The following is a 26,352-nucleotide window of genomic DNA, read 5'->3' on the forward strand; positions in this document are numbered from 1 at the left end:
GCCCTCCCAGCCCAGTGGCAGTGTGTCCCCATTGTGCCCTCCCAGCCCGGTGGCAGTGTGTCCCCATTGTGCCCTCCCAGCCCGGTGGCAGTGTCCCCATTGTGCCCTCCCAGCCCAGTGGCAGTGTGTCCCCATTGTGCCCTCCCAGCCCGGTGGCAGTGTCCCCATTGTGCCCTCTCAGCCCGGTGGCAGTGTCCCTAGCATGCCCTCCCAGCCCGGTGGCAGTGTGTCCCCAGCGTGCCCTCTCAGCCCGGCAGCAGTATGTCCCCATTGTCCCCTCCCAGCCCGGTGCCAGTGTGTCCTCATTGTGCCTTCCCAGCCCGGTGCCAGTGTGTCCCCAGCGTGCCCTCCCAGCCCGGTGGCAGTGTGTCCCCAGCATGCCCTCCCAGCCCGGTGGCAGTGTCCCCAGCGTGTCCCCAGCCGCAGTGCGGGCTCCAGGGCTCCTGCAGGGTGTCCAGCGCCCCAGCTGGGCATGCAGCCTGGAGCTCCAGCTCCATCTCCTGGGGAAATCCTGCCTTTCTGCCAAGCCTCAACATTCCTGTAACACTGTTAATGAAGAAGTGGGCTGAGAACTCATCACCATGTGAATTCCCTCAATATTCAATTCAATTACAGCTCTCTTCCTAAATCATCTTTTTTACTTAACCAAACTCTAAATTGACACAGCTAATAAGCTCGGGAGAATCAGTGTACACCATCCATTTCTGGGAACAGGACGATATTTTCTAAGACGCATTAATAACTACGACAGGATTTATGTGTAAGATAAATTCATTTCAATTTCCTTTTTCAATTAATGGCCAATTATTTGAACTCAGCTCAACCAAAAATATTACTCAAGTATCATTAATCTAACAAAAATTAACTTTACTATTCTCTCAGTAACGAGCAGATATAATTTTAAGGTACAATAACATACTTGAATAACATGTTGCTCATCTGTATTCTCAGGAGCACTGCTCCCCACTGGAGCCCCCCGTCACGCTGGCTCAGGTTATTGCTCTTAAGGACAGTGACTGGAGCAAAGGTCTGCCCTGGATGCTGCTGCAGGCCACCAGTGCATTATCTACCCTGGAGGAAGAGCCATTTTACATTAAAAAAAAATACTGGTACAGAGTGCGTGAAGTAAAAACAATCCAGGGGGAAAAAAAGAAAGCACAACCATTTCCTGCACACTCTGGCAGTGCCTGGACTCGCTTTATCCTCAGTGCTCCCACGTCTGGTGGCAGCCATTCCCAGCGAGGAGCACCGGGTGCTGCATGGCCTGGGGCCACCACCGAGCCCTTCCTGCTCTGGGACAGCTGTGTGCCCCACGGGTGCAGGGACACGGCCCAGACAGCAGCACCACCAAGCACCAGTGCACACAGCCAGGCTGCCAGGGGACATTCAGCGCCCCACATCCCCCAGGATCTGTGCCCATGGAGAGGGGGGCGATGGCAGGAGACCCCATGGGCAGTGACTGACAGCTGCCTCTGCCACCTTCAGCACCCCAGACCTCTCTGCCTCAGTAACCAAAGTGCAGGAAGTGGGAAGAAAGCTTGTCAGAAAAATGCCTGTTGCCACTGTATTCTTTATTTATAACCTACTTTGTCCACCCCCCAGGTGGATATTGCAGGGGAGTTTCATTTCAATCATTATCTCACGAACGTGGGGAGCTGTGCGAGCACAGCAGCCTCGCTCCCTTCACTCCACTGGTATTAATATAGCCAAACATGCTTGCAGCCTGAGGCTCTGGTGTTGTTTAAACACATCTCTCTAATGTCAGAAACGCTGGTTTTGAAAGGATGGGTTTTGTTTTGTTTTACTTTGAAGCAAACCCTGCTATACAATGAACTAATTGCAGCGCTCTGCACCGTTACCAGGAGGAGGAGGAGGCTGGAACTTCAGCACATCCCATGTAGAGCCCAGGGGCTGTTTCTCTATTTGTTCATTGCAAGGCCACCTGTGGGCCTGGGCAGGCACACAGACCATGGAGGATTCTGTTTATTTTTAAAAAATAAACCTATACTGGGAAGTAGAGCACTGTGCAGATGCTTCTGCCCATCAGCTAAGGGCTGTGCCAACCACACAGCTCCCAAAATGCTCCCTGAACACTCCAGGCAGGAGCTGGTGGTCAGCTCGCCCTTGGAGGTCTGGTTTGCCTGATGCACTCCAGGAAAGACTCTTTCCCAACCTACAGAAGCCTCATGTTCAATGCAGCAAGCAGGCTTTAAGATACACAGGAGTTTCCTCTGCCTTCTCTGAACAATGAAAAGGAAGCCAAGGATTTGCTAAGCAATGCAAGACCTTAACTGAGCAGTCCAGAAATCAATAAATACATGGCACAAAACAAAACTAGACTTGATCTCATTACAATAAAAATGTCACTGATTATACTGATGTGTTTTCATATAAAATTAGTTATGGATTTGATGAAAACATCAATGTATTTCTGACTGATATTTACCTTCAGTACATTTTCTTATTCCAGAAAAAAACACCTTATTTACCATTAACTTGGGTTGTTCAAGAAGTATTGACATGCAAAAGTTCAACACACCCAACTATTTCTGAGTAATTCTTCATATAGAAAAATGACAAGATTTATAATTTACCCCTTACGTGAAATATAACAAGTACAATAAAATTAACAGAGAATGTAAATAATGGAATGTTTGGTAAAATCAAAGAACTGCAAAGACCTGCTTTACTACAAGTGAAGTCCATTCAGTATAGTCACAAATAAAAAATGCAATGTACTGAATTTTTCAGCTTCTCACATTTTTATGTATTTCAGTCTTCTTATATCTATCTTTTCATTAATTGTACATTCTTCAACAGAAATCAAGATCTACCCCCTATATAATATTTTATACAACAAAAGAAAGCACCATGCTTTCAAACAGGGATTTACTGGAGGCTGTGTCTCACAAAGATTTGCTAAGTTATTTAAGTGTCTGAAATTTAGCACATGAGCCAGTTTATCCACACTCGACTGCTATTGGTATTTCCAGTCAGAACTGAAACAGCAGCACAGCTGCCAGTTGAGTTAATCTGAAATTTCTGGGAAGCCACTGTCAGCCCTGAGGAGGCTGTCAGCCACCATCCTCATCCGTAACTGCTGGAAGCCCTGGGCTCCAGCACTGCCCCCTTCCCAGCGCTGACAGGCATCAGCTCTAATGCAGCAGCTCTCTGCCAAGAGATTCATCTTCAGGTCATTTCATCATTTTTAAATCTGAGAGAGCCGTGCCTCTCCCAAGTGTGACACGAGCTGCTTCATCCCTGTGACAGCCTGCAGCCCCAAGACCTGGCCCTAATGAACGCCTTGGGCCGGGAGTCACTGTCCCAAGCTGCCACTCCCAGCCCGACCCTGCGGGCTGACCCCTTCCCTGGGAAGGGACATGTGCCCCAGCACCCTCCCCAGCCTTGCACTCGCTGCTCTGGGGTTTATTCTGTGCATGTGTTTAGCAAGTTTTGAGTACAAGAAAATGCCCCAGTCTCACCCTACCATCATTCCTAGCAGAACAAACACAATCCACTGAACCACAGCTCCCTCATCACGGCACCTACCCCTATCCCCAGACCTAAAACCAGCTGCTCGAACACAGATTTGGTATATGAGGCCATAAATGACAAATCCTGGTATTAAGATTTATTCTCGGATGATGCAAAATGATCCATTTTGATCTTTCATACAACGTGGATTATTAGTTTTTAAAACCGAGTGGCTCCACTAGAGACACCTCATTATTATGCTGGTTTCTTATTCCTCATGTGGGATTTGCACCTGTGCTGCTGTGAGCTGGAGACAGGGGCTGCTGACAGTGCTGTCCCAGATCTCGCTGCCAGTCCCATCACAGCCAAGCTGAGTAACTGTGGGCAGCAAAATCTGGTTTAGTTCTGCAGGGCCAAGCCAAGGAAAGCCTTACAGAGGAAGTGATGCCAAAACTGGTAAAAAGGGGGATGTGAGAGCAGCAGGGATAAAGGTTACCCAAACTGTAACTACTTGGGCTTCTCCCTTTCTAAAGCAAATAGCATTATACAACAATATATGATAAACATTTCTATTTCAGAGAGGTAATAATATAACGACAAAGCTACCATCTGCTGCCAAGTCTGTGCCTTAGAAGGGATGGAAAAAAGCCCACAGAAGTTACAGAACTTTGCAATCAAATAGAACTAACAAGGAAACACAGAGACACGTGACATGGTACAAGGCAAACCACACTGGAGATAAGAGCAAAACTTTACCCTAAATGGACACACCACACGTGAAACCCCTGCTCACACAGCCACACATGCACACACACTGAGCAGAGGAGCTGGAGATCTGCCAGCTCAGATCACAAGTGTGAAAAACCATTTCTGTGAATCTTTGATTCCTGACACCAGAGCCAGGATCTGTGAGTGCAGACCGGGAGCATTCAGTGACAAAAACAGACTCTAACAAGTCAGAAAGTTAAGGAGCTCAATGTGAAAGTGCACCCTCTCTCCTTTCTACGTTTCTGGGCTTTGGTTCCAAGCCACTACTACTACAGTCTAACAAGGAAGGTATAAAACACTCCTCTAGCACGCAGCATTTCCTCCCAGTGATAGTAACACAAAACATCACTGAATAATTGCTCTTCCTTTGGGTTCTGCCTTTTCCACACTAAGCAGATTCAGCTCTAAAAGGTTCTTAAAATTACAAAGAGCCTATCATGTGGAGTACACATCAAACACTTCTGTAAACCCATTTTCTATCTTTACAGTCACCACTTCAACAGAAGGTAATTTAACCAAACAATAACAACATGTTTTTGGTTGCCCTATTTCCATGGAAAATAACATTGGTACTAGCTGTCTTTTTTTTCTTTTCCCCTTTATTGAATCAATATGTTGACAGAACTTTTTTTTCCCCTGGAAGGCCCAGCTTTAGTAAATGAAGGATTAGGAAAAAATGCAAAGTAATATTTATGACAGGAAAGGGAGAAATACAAAGGTGATTGGGGAATACTGCAAGAAACAGAGTGCCTAGAAAATAATGCTGGTATGTGAAACAAGAAACCACATTAGTTCTTGAACTGGGGACATTGCAAAATACAGGGTTCTTGACAGAGACACAAACAGCACATGCTCTGACTGGGATTCCTGCTCAACCTCTCCAAGAGCCTTTTTATGCACCACAGGAATGCCATCAAATCCAATCAATCTACCTCATGCTAAATAAAGTAATTTCAATACTATGAGGCATGTGACTGTTCTTAAACACAAAAAAGTTGTATTTTGTTATGGATTGCATTAGTCTTCTATACTGTTTTCCAGATTAGGATCACAGATGATTACCTCTTTTTCCTGTATCACAGAAAAGTCTTGGTTGGAAGGGAGCTCTGGAGCTCCCCTGGCTGAAGGGGGATCAGGTGAATGCAGAGCCCCTTGCAGCTCCCCTGAGATCTGTGCTGCAGGAGCCCCCCAGGGGCTCCACCAGTGTGTGGGACCATCTGGATGCAGCTCACACCTGTGAGTGACTCCAATCATGCAGCTCTGTCCTACTGCTTGTACCTACCAGCACTTTCTGAACATCTGCAGAGTACAGTTTCAGCATTAGTGACCCACTAATGGTTTGTCCCTCTAAGGCTCAGTAAAGCTGATAATCTTGTTTTTATCTTCTCCAATGAGCAAGAGAAAAAACCCACTGATTCCTCTCCTCCAATCTTAGCTGGGCTTCTAGCCAGAGTTATTAAAAAATGAAGAAATAAAAACTTTTCCAGGTTCTTATTCCCTGAGCTTATGTGCCTCCAAGCTGGGGTTAGTGTGTGTGCTGGGCACCTGTTTTTTTCATTCTCTGAACTGTCCCAGGTGCTGTCTTTGGCTGCTGGGCAGCACCAGGTCTCCAGCTGGGCTCCTCTGCACCACCACTGCCTCTGAGCAGCACACTGGGGGAGAAGGAAGCTTCTGCCCTGGCAAGAAGGGAGATGTCCAAAGGGTAGTTTTCTCCTGTACAACCTAGCAGTGATCACTTGGACACACAGCAGACGTGCTGGCACAGTGCACAGCCCTGGCAACAAGCACAGAAGCCTTTCTGCTCTGCAGGGAAGGCAGCCCTGCACACATCACTTCACATGCACCTGAACACCACTCGTGTGCTAATGCAGACTTGTGCTCTGGCTGCTGCCACCGTGCCTCGGGCCAGCGAGGCTGTGAGCCAGCTCTGGAGATCCCTTACACACGGCCTGAACCCTCGCCAAGCTCGTCACCAGCTCATCACACTCAGTGCTGGCACCACCTCACACTGCCAGACACTGCCAGGCTCTGCAACGAGAGGTGATTCTGAGCCACCAAAGTTAGTGCTGGAAGGAAAAAGACCTTAGACAACCGCTGTGAACAAAAGACACTCTGCACACTGATATTCTGCTCATTTTACATGGAGGCACCTCTGCGAAATCAGCAGGTACACATGCCACAGAATAAACACTCTTAGTAGCAAAACACAGTAGTAGTAAAAACATCATCATCATCGGGATGGAAACAAGCTCACCGTCCCACATGGGTCAAAAATCCCAAACAGAAGAAATTAACCTTCGGTTAAACTACACTCGTGAAATAAAGAAATTTACCGTGAAATGTTCCTGTGATTTATAGTTCTCATCCAGGTAAACTCGAGCTCTGTTGTAGTCTTTCATCGCATCACTCGATAACAGTTCTCTGAAAGAGAAAGAGAAGACTGAACATGTAAAGGGAGATACAACTGTACTGCTCTGTGCTGTGACATCCCCAGCATCACCCCAAGGAGCCCAGGGCCCTCCTCTTCCTCTGGGGGGAATTTCAGGGACACGGCTCCCGCACGCTCCGGAGCTGCGCATCAGCGGCACCGTCAGCGTGGACCGCGAGCTCCCCAGCGCCGTTCGGGCACCACTGGGAAGGGCGCGGGTCTGTGGTGCCGACAGCACCCGGGGAATTTGGGGCATTTGTGCTGCCGGCGCCGCAGCCCGAGCGCGGCCCCGAGCGCGGCCCCGAGCCCGCAGCGCCCGCCGCCGCCAGCAGAGGGCGCGCGCGGCCGCGGCTGCCGGGCGCTGCCCGCGTTCCCGCCCAGCCCGATCAATCCACTAAACCGGGATCAACTAAACCGAGATCAACCGAACCGGGATGAATTAATTAAACCGGGATCAACTAAACCGGGATCAACCGAACCGGGATCAATTAATTAAACCGGGATCAACTAAACCGGGATCAACCGAACCGGGATCAATTAATTAAACCGGGATCAACTGAACCGGGATCAATTAATTAAACCGGGATCAATTAATTAAACCGGGATCAACTAAACCGGGATCAACCGAACCGGGATCAATTAATTAAACCGGGATCAACTAAACCGGGATCAACCAAACCGGGATCAATTAATTAAACCGGGATCAACTGAACCGGGATAACTGAACCGGGATCAATTAATTAAACCGGGATCAACCGAACCGGGATCAATTAATTAAACCGGGATCAACTGAACCGGGATCAACCGAACCGGGATCAATTAATTAAACCGGGATCAACCGAACCGGGATCAATTAATTAAACCGGGATCAACCGAACCGGGATCAATTAATTAAACCGGGATCAATTAATTAAACCGGGATCAACCGAACCGGGATCAGCTAATTAAACCGGGATCAACTAAACCGGGATCAACTAATTAAACCGGGATCAACTAATTAAACCGGGATCAACACCCCGCACGTCCCACCGCTGACGGGCCGCTCCTGCCCCTGTCCCGCTCGGGGGCGCAGGCTGTGGCCCCACCACTCACTTCACGAACTTGTCCACGTGAGACATTGACGCTTCGTAGTTTTTCCCTCCGAATTCTTGACAGTGTAAAGCCATGAAATGGGGCTTGTGTGCATGGACAACCTGGAACAGAGAGAAGAGCGAGGGTTAACGCTCGGCTCAGCTGTGTCACAGCTCAGCACAGATCCGGCTGCTCGGGGGACTGGCAGCTACTGCCTGAGAGGCCAGTGGCCCAGCAAGCAGCAGGGGAGCATCATTTGCTATCCACACAGAAGATGCATAATACACAATGATGATGGCAAACATTCTTAACTAATATTTCCTTTTTTAAACTATGATTTAGTTCCTGGGTTGTATATATTTTAAATATATTTTAGTATTTGTATTTAAAATATAAATAAAATTTTCCAACCCCCCTCAAAGACGACTTGACATGATTAAGATGATCCAAACCTTTCCTTGTCTGGGAGGTAGAAGAGTTCAAACAATTCCTTTGCTAGAGTGGATTTTTTTCAACTCTTACAAAAATACTCAGTGCTGTTTAGCAGCGCTTCAGCAATTGTGTTTGATATTTTTATTTATGGAGTATCTCATTTACAAAAGCATTTCAATAACAGATGCACATACACACCTGTTAACACTGGAGACATGGAAATCCATCATGCTATTCCGAGTGTAAGTCTTGAACACTGCAAATATCTTAGATACTACATAGTCATTTAGATACTACACAGCACTAGGATGCAATTACCAAAAACCCTAGAATGCCTGTCTTTCCTCATACCTCAAATCAAATATAGTTTATAAATTTGCTGCTGTTTTGAACACATTCAGTGTTACTCTGCCCTATGGAATTTTCTCTGCTTTGCCTCTACTCAGAACTGCAAGCAGCACACCCAAAATGTCTCTGTTAACAGTGAGTCTCTATACCTTGTATTCCATGCCTTACTGGGAATTAACGGACACAAGCTCCAGAACAACTTCCATTTTAAAAGGGAACAGTCGGAAACAATCAACACCGTGCCCGTGCAAGCCCACATGGAGAGAACTGTCAAAGTGCAGAATGGGATGCACTCATTTCTCACGGGGGGCACTGGGCTGCCCAGCCAGCAGAGGCCACGCTGTCCACGCAGGAAGACTGGGGGGCTGCTGGCAGCCCCCTGCAGCAGCAGCAGAAACCAGCTCCTGGGCAGGGCTCGGGGTGCTCTGCCCTCGGGGTCTGCCCTGCTCGCACTGCAGAGCTCCAACCCTAACACACACAGGGAAACAGGGACTGCTGCCCTTTCTGCTCACTGCAGAGCTCTAACCCCAACACACACAGTGAGGGAAACAGGGACTGCTGCCCTTTCTGCTCACTGCAGAGCTCTCACCCCAACACACACACACAGGGAAACAGGGACTGCTGCCCTTTCTGCTCACTGCAGAGCTCTAACCCCAACACACACAGGGAAACAGGGACTGCTGCCCTTTCTGCTCACTGCAGAGCTCTAACCCCAACACACACAGGGAAACAGGGACTGCTGCCCATTCTGCTCACTGCAGAGCTCTAACCCCAACACACACAGGGAAACAGGGGCTGCTGCCCTTTCTGCTCACTGCAGAGCTCTAACCCCAACACACACAGGGAAACAGGGGCTGCTGCCCTTTCTGCTCACTGCAGAGCTCTAACCCCAACACACACAGGGAAACAGGGGCTGCTGCCCTTTCTGCTCACTGCAGAGCTCTAACCCCAACACACACAGGGAAACAGGGACTGCTGCCCTTTCTGCTCACTGCAGAGCTCCAACCCCAACACACAGTGAGGGAAACAGGGACTGCTGCCCTTTCTGCTCACTGCAGAGCTCTAACCCCAACACACACACACAGGGAAACAGGGACTGCTGCCCTTTCTGCTCACTGCAGAGCTCTAACCCCAACACACACAGGGAAACAGGGACTGCTGCCCATTCTGCTCACTGCAGAGCTCTAACCCCAACACACACAGGGAAACAGGGACTGCTGCCCTTTCTGCTCACTGCAGAGCTCTAACCCCAACACACACACACAGGGAAACAGGGACTGCTGCCCTTTCTGCTCACTGCAGAGCTCTCACCCCAACACACACACACAGGGAAACAGGGACTGCTGCCCTTTCTGCTCACTGCAGAGCTCTAACCCCAACACACACACACAGGGAAACAGGGACTGCTGCCCATTCTGCTCACTGCAGAGCTCTAACCCCAACACACACAGGGAAACAGGGACTGCTGCCCTTTCTGCTTACTGCAGAGCTCTCACCCCAACACACACACACAGTGAGGGAAACAGGGACTGCTGCCCTTTCTGCTCACTGCAGAGCTCTAACCCCAACACACACAGTGAGGGAAACAGGGACTGCTGCCCTTTCTGCTCACTGCAGAGCTCTAATCCCAACACACACAGGGAAACAGGGGCTGCTGCCCGTTCTGCTCACTGCAGAGCTCTAACCCCAACACACACAGGGAAACAGGGACTGCTGCCCTTTCTGCTCATTGTCGTGCTGCTGGAGCCCTGCAACTCAAAAGGCACACACACGGTAAACTTTTGCAGTCCTGCCATTAATTATTTAAATCAACAGTGACTAGTATCACTGTTTAAAGGTCTTTAGGAATCATGGAATCTCAATGGTTTGAGTTGAAAGGGACCTTAAAGCTCATCTCATTACACCCCAATGGAGGGACACCTTCCACTGCAGCAGGCTGCTCCATGCCCCGTCCAAGCTGGCCATCAACACTTCCAGGGACGGGACACCACAACAGTTGTGGATGTGTCCTTGAAACAACAGTGGAGAGAAACTGCCCTTTGATGTGATGACAGAGTGCCAAATCCTTCACTCCTGACCACACAAATAACCTCATTAGACAATTAAGCTCAAAGACAATGAATTAAAGATCAGCAAAATCTGAACTGCAGCAGGTTCCACTGAGCCAGAGGCAGTCACAAGTCCCTGCTTTGAACTGGCACCTTCCTGTGACAGCAGCAGAGCTGCCCAGCCCGGGACAGCAGCAGGGAGGGTGGCAGTGCCACAGCCTGCCCAGCCCGGGACAGCAGCAGGGAGGGTGGCAGTGCCACAAACTGCCCAGCCCGGGACAGCAGCAGGGAGGGTGGCAGTGCCACAAACTGCCCAGGCTCCTGCCCAGGCAGGGACAGCAGCAGGGAGGGTGGCAGTGCCAGAGCTGCCCAGGCAGGGACAGCAGCAGGGAGGGTGGCAGTGCCAGAGCTGCCCAGGCAGGGACAGCAGCAGGGAGGGTGGCAGTGCCAGAGCTGCCCAGGCAGGGACAGCAGCAGGGAGGGTGGCAGTGCCAGTGCCTGCCCAGGCTCCTGCCCAGCCCGGGACAGCAGCAGGGAGGGTGGCAGTGCCACAGCCTGCCCAGGCAGGGACAGCAGCAGGGAGGGTGGCAGTGCCACAGCCTGCCCAGCCCGGGACAGCAGCAGGGAGGGTGGCAGTGCCACAAACTGCCCAGGCTCCTGCCCAGCCCGGGACAGCAGCAGGGAGGGTGGCAGTGCCACAGCCTGCCCAGCCCGGGACAGCAGCAGGGAGGGTGGCAGTGCCAGAGCTGCCCAGGCAGGGACAGCAGCAGGGAGGGTGGCAGTGCCAGTGCCTGCCCAGGCTCCTGCCCAGCCCGGGACAGCAGCAGGGAGGGTGGCAGTGCCACAGCCTGCCCCGGCTCCCCAGAGCTCGTGCCTGCCAGGCACAGCAGGGCAGTGCCAGCGAGGCTCAGCAGCGCTGGCAGCACGTCCCTCCCTCCCCAGGGACATTCCTGGCACGCTGCTCTCCATCAGTGCCCAGCACAGACCCTGCCAGCGGGCTGGGGGCTGCAGCGGGAGGAGGGGGCAGTGGGACTCCAGCCAGGGGAAGCTGGCAGTGGCTCATGCACGCCAAAGCCCAGCAGAACCTGGTGTGCTGCCACATCCAGGCGACACAGTGAGCTACGGCGCTGCCAGCCTCACCAGGTCACCCTGCAGCAAGAAGGGAACGTCCTGCCGTGGGCTTCTGAGTCACTTCCAAGGCACTTCCTCTGTGCCTCAGCTTCCTGGTCATTGAAACATCTTGGCACTGACCTGCTTGGTGAAGCAGTCTGAGGTGAGCTGCTGCTGGCAGTGTTACTGGATAAAGGGAAGAAGTAAATACTCCCACTCAGATGTTTGATGATCATTGAGCACTTCCATTAGACCATTAATGCTGGCTTCTGCCAACAGGGATATCAGCAACTTGCTTTAAAGCATGCCATCATCAGTAGGGACAGAGAATGAGCCAGAGCAGGATCCAATAGTACATTTAATTGGGGGGAAGGAAGTGGGGGGGAAAAAAAAAAGCAGGTGAAATACCAGGTGTCTAAAACCATATCTGAAATGCAAGAAATTGTACAAACTGGGACATGCTTTTCCTCTGATATGTATTTCCTATCATAGATTTACAAACAACTAAGACACAGTGGCTGAGATGATGTCCCTGGGCAGATGTTCCTTTCTTCCCAAGGCACTGCCCAAGGACCGCTGGCCGCAGGCTGCCATCAGAGCCAGCACAGTGGATGACAATCCACACTGAGTTTACCTGGCTGGTTCATTTTGTGGCTGTCTGGAGAGCAATACCAACCAAACACAGCCCGTGAAGCAGAGCTCTGGAACAGAGCTCATCTGTGGACCCCTAACATCAGGCCATCCCAATTCTCCATGTGCTTTACTGCTCCCAGTCGGGGCTGGATTCCAAGTCCTGATCTTATCTACCTGGAGAGCTCTGTGAAGACACCATGACCAGAAAGCAGTGTAACTATTCAATCCTGCAAAGCCAACACACCCACTGCCACTGTTTCAGGGCAGCACATGCAGCAGGAACATGCTGAGCGTGGTGTCACTCATTTTAACTGTTGAGAGTTTGCTTCAGTAAGAGCTCTTCTAAAACAGCCCATGAAAATATAAACTGGTAAGACAAAAACATAATAAACTATTTCAAGTAAGATTTAGGAACCATCAGTCACAGGGAGCTCTGAACAAGGAGTTCAGTGAGACTACACTGGAGAACAACTCTACTGTGCTGAAGCAGCAACAGAAAACACTTCCAGGCTCTGAAGATGCAGGACACTTTTTTTTTTTTATGTATACAAATCCCTGAAAACTTGAAATCATAGTGGGTATCAAATAAAAAAGAAAGAAAAAAAGAATTATGTCATTTTTGATGAGGAAACAGCATTGGCTTAATAGCAGTGAGGTCCTTGTGGCATTCCTTGCAGGTTAAACCACTAGAACATAGCTGAATATTAGTTATGTCCTCTCATATAATAAGTACCCTCCAACTAAAAGCAAATTGGCTCTGCTTCATTACCTTTTACTAGTTTTCTACTCTTATGGAAGAACAAACAGTACATAATAATGAGTAATGAATACTTCAGAGCTGAAAACTCCCAGCTGCCAGAGGTTAAAGATCATACATGAGACCACATAAATAATGAATTTGCATCCACAGCAGCACAGCGTATTTACAAAGTTGGGCATTACGTTCAATTCGGGATATGCAAAAATAGCGTAAAGGAAGCCACAGCCAGGGGTTATTTTGGGGGATGTGGGTAAGTCAGCAAGATGCTCCAGCAGAGCCGAGTACGAACACGGGAGCGCGAAAGGCGCGAGCCTGCCGTGCGCTCACTGCTCCAGGCGTTTGCCGCTGGCAGGGGATGGGAGGGTGGGCCAGGGGGGGCAGCAGCCGGGATGGGGCACAGCCCCAGCTGCGGGCCAGGCCCCTCGGGGAGCGCCGTGGGGACACGGGGCAAGGGCACCAGCGTCAGACTCAGCCCCAGCACTGCACAGGAGGAGCTCGAGCCTTGATGTGCAAACGGGTCTGCTTAACAAAAGATAGCAAAATACGAGCTGTGACACACAATTTAGCATGAGTGGCCTTAGAGCATGTCAAGCGTTTTCAATTTCTTTAAGCCTGAAGAAGAGGCTCCTGCTGGCGACAGGCAGCCAGAGCCCTGCAGCACACAGCCAGCAGCCCAGGCCCGCATCCCCCTGCCCCTGTCACAGCCCCTGGATTCAAACCAACAACACACAGCCCAGCAGCCCCCACCCGAGGAAAACACCCTCTGGAAAAGGGCCCAGGCCTCAGCCTGGAAGAGCTGCAACAGAGTTTTTTCACCCCCTCTAGTTAAAAAAGCAGCATCAGGTCGACTAAAATAATTAAACAACCTTTGAGTGGCTGGGTGGGGTTTTGTTGTGATTTGGAGTTTGCGATTTTTTTGTTTGGTTGGTTTGGGCCTTTTTTGTTTGTTTTTCTTCCTTCTCTCTGAAGGGTAACGCACCAAGTTCCCATGCAGCTATACCAAGATGACCTTTAGCTATTAGGTAAACTTTTAACTTCTGTATTACTACAAATAAAAGCTCAAAATACTCTCAAACACATCAGGCAACATGGAAAATGGCATTAGGGGAAAAAACCCTCTGGCTCCAAGCTTGCATCTAAAACAACCGTGTGCCACGAATGCGACACAAAAAGGTAGTTACTAAAATCAGTGCAGATTTTCACTACCTCCAGCTCCTGAACTCCTCCTGCCCCAAACATGAGGCCCAGTGCAGACAGAGAAAGGGCAAGGGATGGGGAAGGAGAGAGTGAAAAGGAAAAGGAGTTCTAAGTAAATAAATAAGTCAATAAAAGTTCTCCCTCTATGCTCCCACACCCTTTGCTTGCAAGCAGCTTCCTTCATGCTCTAGGAGCTTGTTCCCCCGTATTTTTCCTGTGCACTGACTGACGCAGAGGCTGTGAACCAGGGCATGGGCACTTTGCACAAGGGGGACAAACTCCCATGTGCACATTCTCCATTGCATGGCAGCGAGTTCAACAAACCATCCCGCTGCTTGTTAAGCACTACCAGCTAGATCATCAGTCATCGCATTTCCTGGTAACAACCAAAGTCTTCCCTATCACACACTAAACACTCCAAAACGCTGCTCTCAGGCTGTTTCCACTCTCCCCCAACAATCCCTTTCCCTCTTTGTTTCCAGTGTAGATTTCTGGGGTAAGAGAATTTTTACTGGAAAGAGGACTAGTCCAAATTCAGCTCTTTCAGACCCAAGTTACCAGTACCTGTCTGCAGTTAGGAGATGGGGCACACTCCCCAGCACCAGGACTTCACTGGATCCTGCCTCCCTCTACGGCTTTCCCATCCTTTGATACAACTCCTGATTATCAGGGCCACAGTGTGACATACTTGCTCACAAGCCTTTTTTCTTTTGTTTTGATTCCAGTGGATTGTCTTCAACTGCAAATACAATTTTCTGCTTTGAACATCAGAAAGCAGAGCCAACTCTAAAAACCCTAGGATTTACAGCATCTTTCCCCCACAGCGCTTGCTTCTATTCCTGATAGGAACAGAGGTTTTGCTGCTGAAGTGGCAGCGTGTGGCATGGAGGGTGACCTGGAGCACACGAGGGCACAGTCCTGAGCAGCCCTGCCGCTGCAGCACCCGGGCCAGGTCAGAAGCTGTACCAGGGAGGTGGATGTGTCTCCTCCCTGCAGGCTGGCGCTGCTGCGTGTTCTGGTCCTGGAGCATCCCCTCAGCAAGGCCCGGGGCACCCTCCCAGAGCCACTGTGTGACACTGCTGACCGTCCTGCTGACCATGCCACCTACCCATCCTGCTGACCATCCCAGTGACCGTCCTGCTGACCATTCCACCTACCCATCCTGCTGTGACCCATCCCGCTGACCATCCCACCTACCCATCCCGCTGACCCATCCTGCTGAAACCCATCCCACTGTGACCCATCCCGCTGACTGTCCTGCTGTGATCCAGCCCAGTGACTGTCCCGCTGTGACCCGTCCCAGTGACCTGGGCCGAACCCGCACACATCTCTCCAGCTCAACAAGCCAAGCAGAGCACACCGTGTGCTGTGCCGTGCCAGAGCACAGGGACACCCTGGTGCTGTCACCCTGAGGCCACTGTCACACAGCACAGTGCCAACGTGCTGCTCTCTGAGCTATGCCAGGAGCTGCTGCTAAAACCAGCCCGGAAAGGGTCTTTGAAGTTAACTTTTTCCTGTCTGCATTTCTTGGAGAAACTGTTTTATTTACCAGCATTAGATCTGCCACATTTTTCACGTTAATGATGTGGGATAGGATATTTGTAATCAATGGCAGAAGTTTAAAAAACTGAACGTGTGACATTTGAATCTTATTTTAGCCCCCTGTATGCTACCATGTCCTTGGAAACGCATATGGCATATAAACCAATGGTAACACATAAGCGACTTGTATTCACCCATGACAGCAAATAAAATCCCTTATTTTAATTTACTGGAATTTATAAACAAGCCCACAAAATGCCCTTTAACCAATATCCCTTTGACATCAGTTCCAAGACATTACGGGTTTAGTTTCTAGAAACATTTTAAACTTAGAGAGGTAATGGTTCTTCCTTTTCTGTGGAGAACATTTTGACTGCTTACACAAGGACCTCATCCTCAGAAGTTATGCAAACCGCCCTGACACAACTGCATATGCAAATTGAATTCCTCAGAAGAATGGAAAAAACTGCCGTCTGCGGTTTATCTGGTTTCAAGTTTACACAGAGGCACGAAGAGTCATTTTCCAGTGCTGCTGCTGAACCTCAGTTCACAGAGGCTTCACACAGAGCGTGTGGAATTAAACACAATAATCCCTCTGAGGCTCTACGTTTGCTGGGTCGCTCTGAAGCCAGAGCCAGAATGGTGCTGAGTGACTTTTGGTACGTTCATGTTTGTCTCTTCCCTAAGGAGCTTTTTGTCAGGTTTTGTTCCACTTCCTACTGTGCTGGAGAGTGTGGGTGAGCAGCCAGCCTGCTGCCGAGACCAGAGGGGAAGCAGGACAAGGCCAGCACTGCTGACTTTGTCCTTTGTCCATTTTTCCTTTCTTTTTCTTTTTAGAAATACAGTTCTCAGATTGCAGGGACAGAGGGCAGAGGTATAGAGAGGGAACAGAGCAAAACCCCCCCAGCTGAGGGATGGGCTTGGGTCTGCCTCAGCAACACTTTCCGTGGTCTGGAGCCTGCAGCAGACTGGCATCATGGAGCATTAATGGATAATTTTGTTCCTCTTTGGAACTCTGTACACACAACATTTACTGGGCCAAAGACAGACCACGTTCAGTCACGTGTCAGTGGTCCCTGCCCTGAGATACCAGCAGCTCGGCCTCTTCCCCGCCTCTTCCTGTTTTCCACAAACTGTTCAGAAGTGTTTCTGCAGCGCTCATCCCACTTCAGAAAACAAATGAACATAGAAGGAGTTTCCTTGATAAAGATACGTAAATCAGTCATGTGGCGATGAAAAGTATGCAGCCTTTAAAAAAAAAAAACAAACCAAAAATAAAGAGTTCTCCCTGTTTATTTGTATTTCCTGCACAGGAGGAGTTTTTCCTGAAGCTGTGGAGGGCTGGAATCAGAACTAGCTGAGACTCTTGTGTAGTGCAAGCACCACGTACATACAGCAGTGATCAACCAAGGTGGAAGAAGAAAAATAAAGAGATGAATCTGAAGCTGGCAGATATTAAAGAATGTAAGAGTGGCTGCTGCACCTTGGATTTTTGCAAATCTCTTACATTTGCCAGTAAAAGTGAATTTCAGTATTTAACATCAATGTAATAAAGGTCACAGGCTGCACTGGCAACCTGAGAATATAAAAACTCATGGGATGCTTTCAATTACAAAATGAAAGGATGAAATTCTGCTAATCATATTTTCTGCACACAGTTTCACGTTGCAATTTGAACAGCACCATTCTGCTGTTTAACTATTCCTCTGTAAGAGACGTAGGACTGCACAAAGGAATGCCGTGGCCCTTCAGCACCAGGTGGCACTTTTCCATGGCCAGGGCAGGCAGGCTTGGGACAGAGCGCTCTAGCCAAAGGTGTCCCTGCCCCGGGCAGGGTGTGCGCCCAGCTGCTCTTTCGGGTGCCTCGGGGCCCTTCCAATGCAAGCTGTGGGACGCCAGGCTGCCTCGGGTCCGTCAGCAGACAGCAGCCCTCAGGGCTGCCCAGGGATGACGCCTCCGTGCCCCGGCAGCGCTCGCGTCCCGCTGCCTATCGGCACGCTTCTGCACAAAGAGCTTCTGCACAAAGACTGCGCGCTAAGCAAGTCTCCACTGCAACGACAGTGCGTGAGAGGGGCTTTTATACTTTAAAACCCCCTCACACCAGAAGGTTACAGCACATTTTATAATACGGGCTCAGTGTCAATATTTCCATATTACCAAACACGAAAACTGTTAAGCAAGAGCAGACAGGACTCATTTATTGCAAACCAGTGCCCCAAACTGTAATATTTCAATTATAAGGTAACTAGGCTTCCCAACAGACTTTTCTTTAAGTACTCAAATATGTATCTTATATCTTATTCAGGAGACTTAAAAGACCATTTCATGCCAAACTGAAGCCAATTTTATAAAACCTGAATCTACTTTTTAGGCAGAGAATTGTTGATGAGAACAAATTGTGATTATATGCTGAATTTTTATAATGATTACTTAGAAATCCAGGAAGAGACATATTTTCAGGGCTGTCTTTTATTATTAAAAAAAAATCACTATAAAATAGTAATTTCATTTCACAGAGCAAAAGATCCTGACATTACTAATTAGGTCAATAAACAAAGATGCACAAAACTCCATGAGAAAATAAACTTTACCTTACCTGATAAAATTCCCGAAGCCAATTCTTCTGTAAATTTTCTGGCTGAAAAACAAAAGGCAAAAATTAATTACAAATAATTACTATTTTTACAACAATACTGTGATATTATTGCTTTCCTCAGTGCATTCAAGAAGGGAGCTTTTTTCACAATTAAAGCAAAAAGTACAAACACAAGGATGTTCCTCCACAATGCCTCACCCCTTCATTCCCAAGGCCCCTCTGATTCTCTCCAAAAAGATGCATTTTGTGTAGGAGTGCACAGCACTGGTACCCACAGGTTTATCAGGCAATGGCACACCTGAACTATGTCCTGTTAGGAGGGCAGGACATAGGTTGATTACTGATCATTACTGATCACCTGGGGATCAGAAACTTGCCCACAGCCAGACGCTGCCGCCTGAGCTTCCAGTGACCCAGAGCTACTTCACACAAGCTGGTTCAGAGGAGTGACAGTGCTTTGGGGGATGCTCCATCCCATCAGACCTCCTGCCAAGGACAAACTGGGGGAAGCATTTTCAGATTGCTCCAGAAATTACGAAAACTGAAACAGCAAAACTGCAGTTAAGTGCTAAGTTATGTCTTTTCAGCAACAGATCCCAGCCTCAGAGGGCTGAGAAGGGATCTCAGAGGGACAAAATTGATTTGTTGAGCTTTATCTTCAACAACAAGACTTCTGGATGATTTTTGCATCCTAATGGGGAATAATACAAATCAGACTTCCTTGTCACAGCAGGGGCAGGAGCGTCCAGAATCGGTGGGAGGCAGCAGAACATATCAAACTGGAAACAGAGACAACTCATCCCTGACAAACAGCTCTGACACCAACTGCCCAGAGGCAAACACACAGGCACCAGCCTTCCGCTCTGCTCTGTTCTCCCATCAGGCGTGCTATTTTCAAGGAGCTGGATACAGCTCTTGATATCAGGTGTGATATTTTCAAAGAGCTTCCAAACAAAAACTGGAGCAGGAGAAGCAGCACTGCAAGGTGCCCACTAAGCTCCTGGAACCAGCTCCGAGAGAGAGGGTGCTGAGGAGGGCTGGGGCTGCCAGCACGGTCTCCTGTGCCAGCCCGTGCCAGGGCTGGCCCTGTGCCCCTGGCTCAGTGCACAGGAAGGGCCCTGCTGGCTCCCACTGCCGTGCCCTCCTCCAGCAGTCCCTCCTCTGGCACCACCACATCTTTTCTTCCCCCTTTCACCACTCTGTGGTACAATTCTGTAACCTAGCCCTCACCTCGGACTTCTCTCCAGCCACCTCACAGAAATGAAACAATTTGAACTTCTGAAGGACTGGAGATAACAATCAAGTAGAAAGATAAATTATCTTCCTCTTATTTTTCTGTCTAAAAATAGGCACATTATATTTCATGTCTTCCTCAGACTTTGGACTTCTTCCTATCCTTTCTCTCTGCACTCTGTCCTTCATTAAATTATCTCATTCTTTTTGTAACATAATGGAAATTAATCTTTTCCCTGTCCTCTTTGATGCTAAATCCTTTCATACCCATTCACCGATGAACCAGTTTCTCCCGGGTCACTAATCCCAGCCCCACTTTATCAGTCTCTTTCTGGCTACTGGCAGCGGGAAGCATTCCCTGTGCCCTGCCCCTCCATCCCCTGTCCAAAGTCCCTCTCCATCTCTCTTGCCACCGAGAGGAGCCGCAGGTCTCTGCTCCAGCTGTCCCTCCCAAGTGCCCAGGGCTCCCCTCTCCCTCCATCCCCGCCTGCCCTCGCAGCTCAGGGCTCCAGGGTGCCCTGCCCAGGAGCACCAGGCTGGCCAGCACGGCTTGCTCAGGGTTATGTGCCCGCAGGCTGCTCCTCAAGCACACCAAACTCCGCTGGCAGAGCTCAGCAAACGCCCCTGTGCCTGGAGGAGCACGGCTCTGGCTTCATCCCACCCTCCAGGCACACACTTTGACTCCACTGAGCCACAAATAGAAACCCTTCCCCTCAAACAAGCACAACTTCCAGACAGCAACACCACATGGGATCCATATTAAAAAGCCAGGACATGCATCCCGCATGCACTGCTCCCCTCAATTAAAAGCAGTTTAGACCTTTTCCTGCAATTCCAAATCCCACTAAAACTATCTCTTTTTGTGACAAGTTTCCACTTGAAGTCTATTTATGTCACACTGGTCACTGTAATGGTCAGGGTTTATGAGAAAAACCAGTCAGCTTGTGAACACATGAACACCACATGAGCTGGTAATAGCCCAAAAACAAGTGGCTTTTCAAATCCAACAAACAAGTAGTCTCTCTTCTCCCCAGTACTTTTATTTCCTACAAATTTACACTCAACAGTCAACAGGAAAGCTTTAAGCCTCTTGCAAAAATACACTCAGATGGGGAAGGAGTCTTTTCAAAAAAATGAGAAAGAGAATATATATTTAGACAGGGTAAGGGGCCTTTCATTCAGAAGGAAAAAGGGAAAAGAACTACATGAAGCTAAATTAACAGCTTGGAAAATTTCTTTTCAGCTTTGTACAGAGGGAAATGGAAGAAAGCCAATGAATTATAGAAAGCAGGTTCTATTTTGTGAAGTTTATTTTTAGCAAAGAATAGGCTCATTTTTTAAGCTAAAAGGAAAAAAATCTTGACTCGCTTTGTGAAAACTGGGATCCAAAATGAATCAGAGAACAAGTGGCCACTTGGATCCACACACTGCCTGAACACACAAGGCACAAGCAGCCCCGATTTCCACATGCCTGACTGAAACAGCCCCAAGAGCCCAGATGGGCTGAGGGAGCACTGGAACCCTGTCTGGGTTGCAGAAGTCTCCTGGCATCCCACAGCACCACAGGGCCCTGCAGTCACAGACTCCTTGGGTGCAGTCCTGGGCAGGACCCAGAGCCTTTTCGTCTTATACTTCAAGCCACATAAAGAAAAATATAAAATACAGGCTATTCTCCCCTGCCTTTACTAAAACTGGTTTCCTACTTATTTAATAAAAAGCGAAACCTTTGATCAAGTTTTGTTTGACCAGCAACAGGCTTACTCAAAAACTTCTTTTGAGTCCGCCAGCATGGCTGACCATCACAGTTGTTTCAACAGAAATCTTTATATCGTGAATTTCTCATCAATATTTTTGATCTCTTATATCGCCTTTGTAAATTTACTGGCACCCTTTAGACATTTATATTCAAAGATCCATTGGATTTAAATTTTTTTTATTTTCAAGCAGACTTGTAAGCACTGCTGTTGCTATGCTCTCTTGAATTACACAGATGATACTGGCAAAACCCCCCATCAGCCGGGGACTATTAATGTGGTATTTTGTACCCACTTTACACTCTTAAATGACAAACAGAAAGATGATAATCTGCATGTTCTGTTCACATTATGAGTTCACAACATTTCAAAGCCCATGTAGGCAAACCAACCAGGACCAAACAGGAAAACTAGAATTAGGAGTTTAAGAAAAAACATTGAAAGAAAAATGCAGATTTTTCAAAATCCAAACTTTTACCTAAACGCTGTGTTTTTGTTCCATGCATTTGCACAAACAACTTACAAACACAACTGTGGTGTCCCTTAGTTCTGCGTTTCTGAAAGCCTACAACTTTCCCAAGGAGCAGCAGAAGAAGAATAGTCCCATCCTGGGGGGACAGCCCAGTGACAGTCACCAGGATCAAGGAGCAGGTGCGGGAGAGAAGAACACAACACAGCCTAATTAGCACAGACTGAAAACCAGGGGTCGGACACACACGTCTGTCATCCAGGAGCTGAAGGCCAATTCACTCCCAGGCTGAGCAGTGCAGCGGCTCGTGGTACGCCGAACCAGGAGAAACGGAGAAAAAAAGCCAGAGGGTAACCCGGGGTAAAGCAGAGCCTGAGCGGAGAGGATGGGGAAGGCGCTGCTGCCACTCCTCCTGGGACAGGGGACAGGGAACAGGGGCTGCCCGGCCGGCAGCGAGGGCGAGCAGCAGGAGCACGGGCAGCGCCCGAGGGCCGCACGAACAGCCCCTGCCGGGGAGGTGACAGCGCCCAGGGCAGGGGACATCACCGGGAGCAGCAGGAGCACGGGCAGTGCCCAAGGGTAGCACGAACAGCCCCTGCCCCTGCCGGGGAGGTGACAGCGCCCAGGGCAGGGGACATCACCGGGAACAGCAGGAGCACGGGCAGCGCCCGAGGGCCGCACGAACAGCCCCCGGCAGGGAGGGTGACAGCGCCCAGAGCAGGGGGACATCACCGGGAACAGCAGGAGCCCGAGGGCCGCAGGAACAGCCCCTGCCCCCGCCGGGGAGGGTGACAGCGCCCAGGGCATCCCCAGGGCATCCCCAGCACAGAGCCGGGCGGGCCCAGCCCCGCTGCGGGCGGGAGAGGCCCGCTCCGGCGCAGCTCTGGGAACGAGCTCCCTGCCCTGACCGTACTGCACGGCCGCAGCCGCTGCAAACACCAAACCCTCGCTGCTGACCTTTCCGGCTGATCGCCCTTCCTGCGAGCGCCTCTAGACCAAGACAATGCTCGCTGGGAATACAAAGAGCAGCCAAGCGGGGCCGGCTCCTGCGCAGTACGGCAGCGGACGCGGCCCGAGCGGCTCAGCGAGCAACGAGGGACCGGGAGCCGCGGGGGGCAGCGAGGGACCGGGAGCCGCGGGGCCTGAGCTCCCTGGCACAAGCCAGCACACGCTGAGAGAAACAGACTCGGCACCTGCTGCCTGTTTCGAAGGATCTGTGTTTCTGAACAGCCAGAGCTGTCCATGAACTGGTGTCTGCGTCCGCAGGAGAAACCAGCGCCCCTCCAAACAACCGAAAGCACCTGTCCCAGACTGTAAGAGACCAAGAGCCAGCCCTGCCCGGCCAGGGATGCTGAATGCTGAGCACAGCAGCACTCTCTGAAGCACAGGAAATGCAGCCTAAAACGGGAACAGCCAACAGTGACCTGTTGACTACTCCGGCCACATCCGAGGGAAATGTATGGAATAACGTAACAGAAGCAAGCATGCGGAGAAGCAAGTCCCTACCTCTTCAGATTATCTGGATGTAAAGACATACATAGATGCGAGTGTGTGTGTAAAATATATATATTATAGTTCATACCGTAACCATAATTAGTTGCTTCTCAAACAACACAGAACAGGGGAGGGGAAAAGAGCCACCTGTCTTTACCATCTACATAATAATGGTGGCATGTCCTGTCAGTACTCCCATCTGGACAAGATCTTTCAAAGCCTTGAGAACCTCACTGACCAATCTTACAGAGTATAAGACTCTAAAACAACCAGAGAATCACACAGATGCCCCCAAGAGCAAGGCTGGGAGCAGGCAGCTTACGAGCAGCAGCTGAACAAGCTCTAGTTCTTCAGCTGATGGGGCCGATGCCATAACAGCACTTAAAGCAACCCCTGGATGGGACAGAGCCCATGAGCCAGGGCCATTTACTGAACCCACATAAAACAAACTCCTCTGGCCATGTAAGTGAAAAAATGAGTTAGAACAACAAATGCTTTTTAATAAAGAACATCTGTGTCAGTAAAAGCATCACCAGTTTAGTTTAATTTCGGGGCTGGGATGTAGAGTTTCCTGCAAGCTTGAGCCCAGTGGGCGCAGGTGCCAGGAGAGGGTGACCTGAGGGTGCCAGGAGGCAGAGCAGCAGCTCCCTGCAGGCAGGCCAGGACAGCAAGGAGGGAACCCCACAAACACACCACTTGTTGAACAGGATTGTGCATTTTCTTTGCTGCCCCAAAGAGCAGCTCTGTCTCAGGTTCTCAGTGCGGACATGCGGGAGCCCCGCCTAAACTGCAGAGACAAAGGAACAAGGTCAACTCAAAAATATCCCTCAAAGAAAATAGGAAAGGAAAAAATAAAAACAGAAAACTACTCATTACCAATGGAAAAAGTGAAGTGTACATGACAAACTTGAAACTGTCACCCAATTCAGCATAAATAATGTTCGCATCTAATACATGATGACTTGGGGCAGTGACTAAAAGCAATCTGCCATTCATAAGAACAACTAAATCTCAGGAAGTTCATCAATCACCTACAATACTCAAGTTTGTAACACAGTATTTTTAACTCCCAGGTAGAAAGATGAAAACTGCACTCCAAGCACCTTGTGGCTATGGAGCTTTAGAGCCAGCACCACGTGTCCAAGGCCAGGTCGGACACGGCTTGGAGCACCCTGGTCTGGTGGAAGATGTCCCTGCCCATGGCAGATGGGTGGAATGAAATTATCTCTAAGGCTCCTTCTAACCCAATCCATCTGTGATTCTACAATATTCCAAACAAAGTATTAATGTCTGTCCCAAGACTGTTCCCTTCTTGGCTAATCCAGCATCACAGAACAAAAGAAAAACTCTTCTCTCAGCACTAATGGAGCTCAACTTTCAATTGTAACAGATCTGTAATTCCCACAGAACAGTTAATTGAAGATACACATGTTGAGTAGAGTTTACATAGCAGGTAATTTTCTTAAGCATTACATTAGATTATACTGAGATGGAGCAACACAAAATCTCCAGATCTTCAGACCTGCTGGTGTAGAAAATAATTCAGTAGATCTGATAGCAAAGTGACGAGGCTTACACAGGTGTAACACACATACAGACACACCCTTAAAACACAAAGCTGAACTGTGTTTAAGCATGTTTTCTGCAGGTATGCAGCACACAGACACTGTTTATCCTTGGGCCACTGGCGAGCTCAGCCTGGTTTGTCCCTGGGCACACGACACAACAGGAGCAGGGCCAGGGCACAGCCTCTGCGGGCTGACTGCTCTCCACAGCCCACACACAGCACAAACCCCGACAGGCACAAGCACAGGGCAGGAACTACTGCTGGATAATGACTTACAAGTAACCGTGAAGACTGGAACAAGAGAAGTCCAGAATCTTCAATCTCCTGACCCCAGTGAACTGCCCATGTACTTCAAATTTAACTTCTATTACTGACATCTTACTGAAAGCTTAAAAGCTCCTGGATATTTGAATAACCAATGTGTTAAGAGCATTAACTAGAGTTAATCCAACACCAGACAAACTCTAATTGTTAGCAAATAGCAAGATCAAAGACATTAATACACTCAAGTTTTCCACTGGTTTGTATCCTGATTTTGGAATGACACAGGGAAAACTGAAAGAGTTTAAATCAAATTAATCTGCTTTTGCATGTGGATAGATAAAATAGATCTCTGGCAAAATTCACACCCACAACCACCACCATGGCCTGTCCTGTGGGGTCTCTTTCCGTATTTGTTTGAAGCGAAATCTTTAATCAAACTCCCCCAGGATGAACAGGGGGAATATCTTCAACTGTTTGTTTTAATCGGCATGGTACAGAAACACACCCAGGGGAGCAGCGCCATCCGGACTCGCATCTCCCGGGAACCGAAGGCCAGCGATCCAAAGGGTTCTTCCTGTGGGCTGCATTTTATGAAGGCTTGAAAACATCCCACATGTTTTATTAATCCAGTGGTCTGTGTCAGCTGCAGGCCTCTCCGCAGCCCTGCTGTGCTGGCACCGTGCAGCAGAACATCCCCAGACTCGCAGAGCCTTCTCCACAACAAGTAAACAGCCTGGTGAGAGCACCACGGGTCAGTCATTCCACACGGACACATGCTCCTAGCCTGACACACCCACAGCTCTGGGCATCTGAGCCCAGCAGCTCAGGGAGTAACTGCAGAGCAGCAGACCTGCAGAAAAAATTGCCTTAAATCAATAAGGTACAATATGCTCTGCAGAAAAATAAAAATAATAATGTAATTTTATCTAAGTGCTCATGTTTGCAGACAGTAACTTCTGTGACCTGAAGCTCAAGAGCTAAAGGTCATGAGTTGCATGCCCTGCTGTGAAGCAGTGTCTATCAATTCCTCTGAGTAATAAATGCTCTTTCCTCAAGAAGATACATATCCTTATTTATGAGCCAAATGCCGTGTGATGGAGCACTGCTCTGCTAGGGATGAAAGTCCTAGCCTTTCCCAGAGTGGCTGCAGAATCAGTGCCAGGA

General features: G+C 49.1%; 1 protein-coding gene across 4 annotated transcripts in view; it reads right to left on the minus strand.

Annotated features, from left to right (window-relative positions):
- INPP5A (inositol polyphosphate-5-phosphatase A) overlaps window positions 1–26,352 on the minus strand; it is a 184,372-nt gene that overhangs the window by 124,802 nt on the left and 33,218 nt on the right. For all 4 annotated transcript variants that reach the window (XM_038141314.1, XM_038141313.1, XM_038141316.1 and 1 more), the window contains exons 2-4: window positions 18,408–18,449; window positions 7,763–7,863; window positions 6,576–6,663 (exon numbers count right to left, since the gene is read on the minus strand). In XM_038141314.1, coding sequence (XP_037997242.1) covers window positions 6,576–6,663; window positions 7,763–7,863; window positions 18,408–18,449 — 231 coding nt within the window. The remainder of the gene's footprint in view (window positions 1–6,575; window positions 6,664–7,762; window positions 7,864–18,407; window positions 18,450–26,352) is intronic.

The sequence above is a fragment of the Motacilla alba genome, chromosome 6 (assembly GCF_015832195.1).
Source record: "Motacilla alba alba isolate MOTALB_02 chromosome 6, Motacilla_alba_V1.0_pri, whole genome shotgun sequence".
NCBI lineage: Eukaryota > Metazoa > Chordata > Aves > Passeriformes > Motacillidae > Motacilla > Motacilla alba.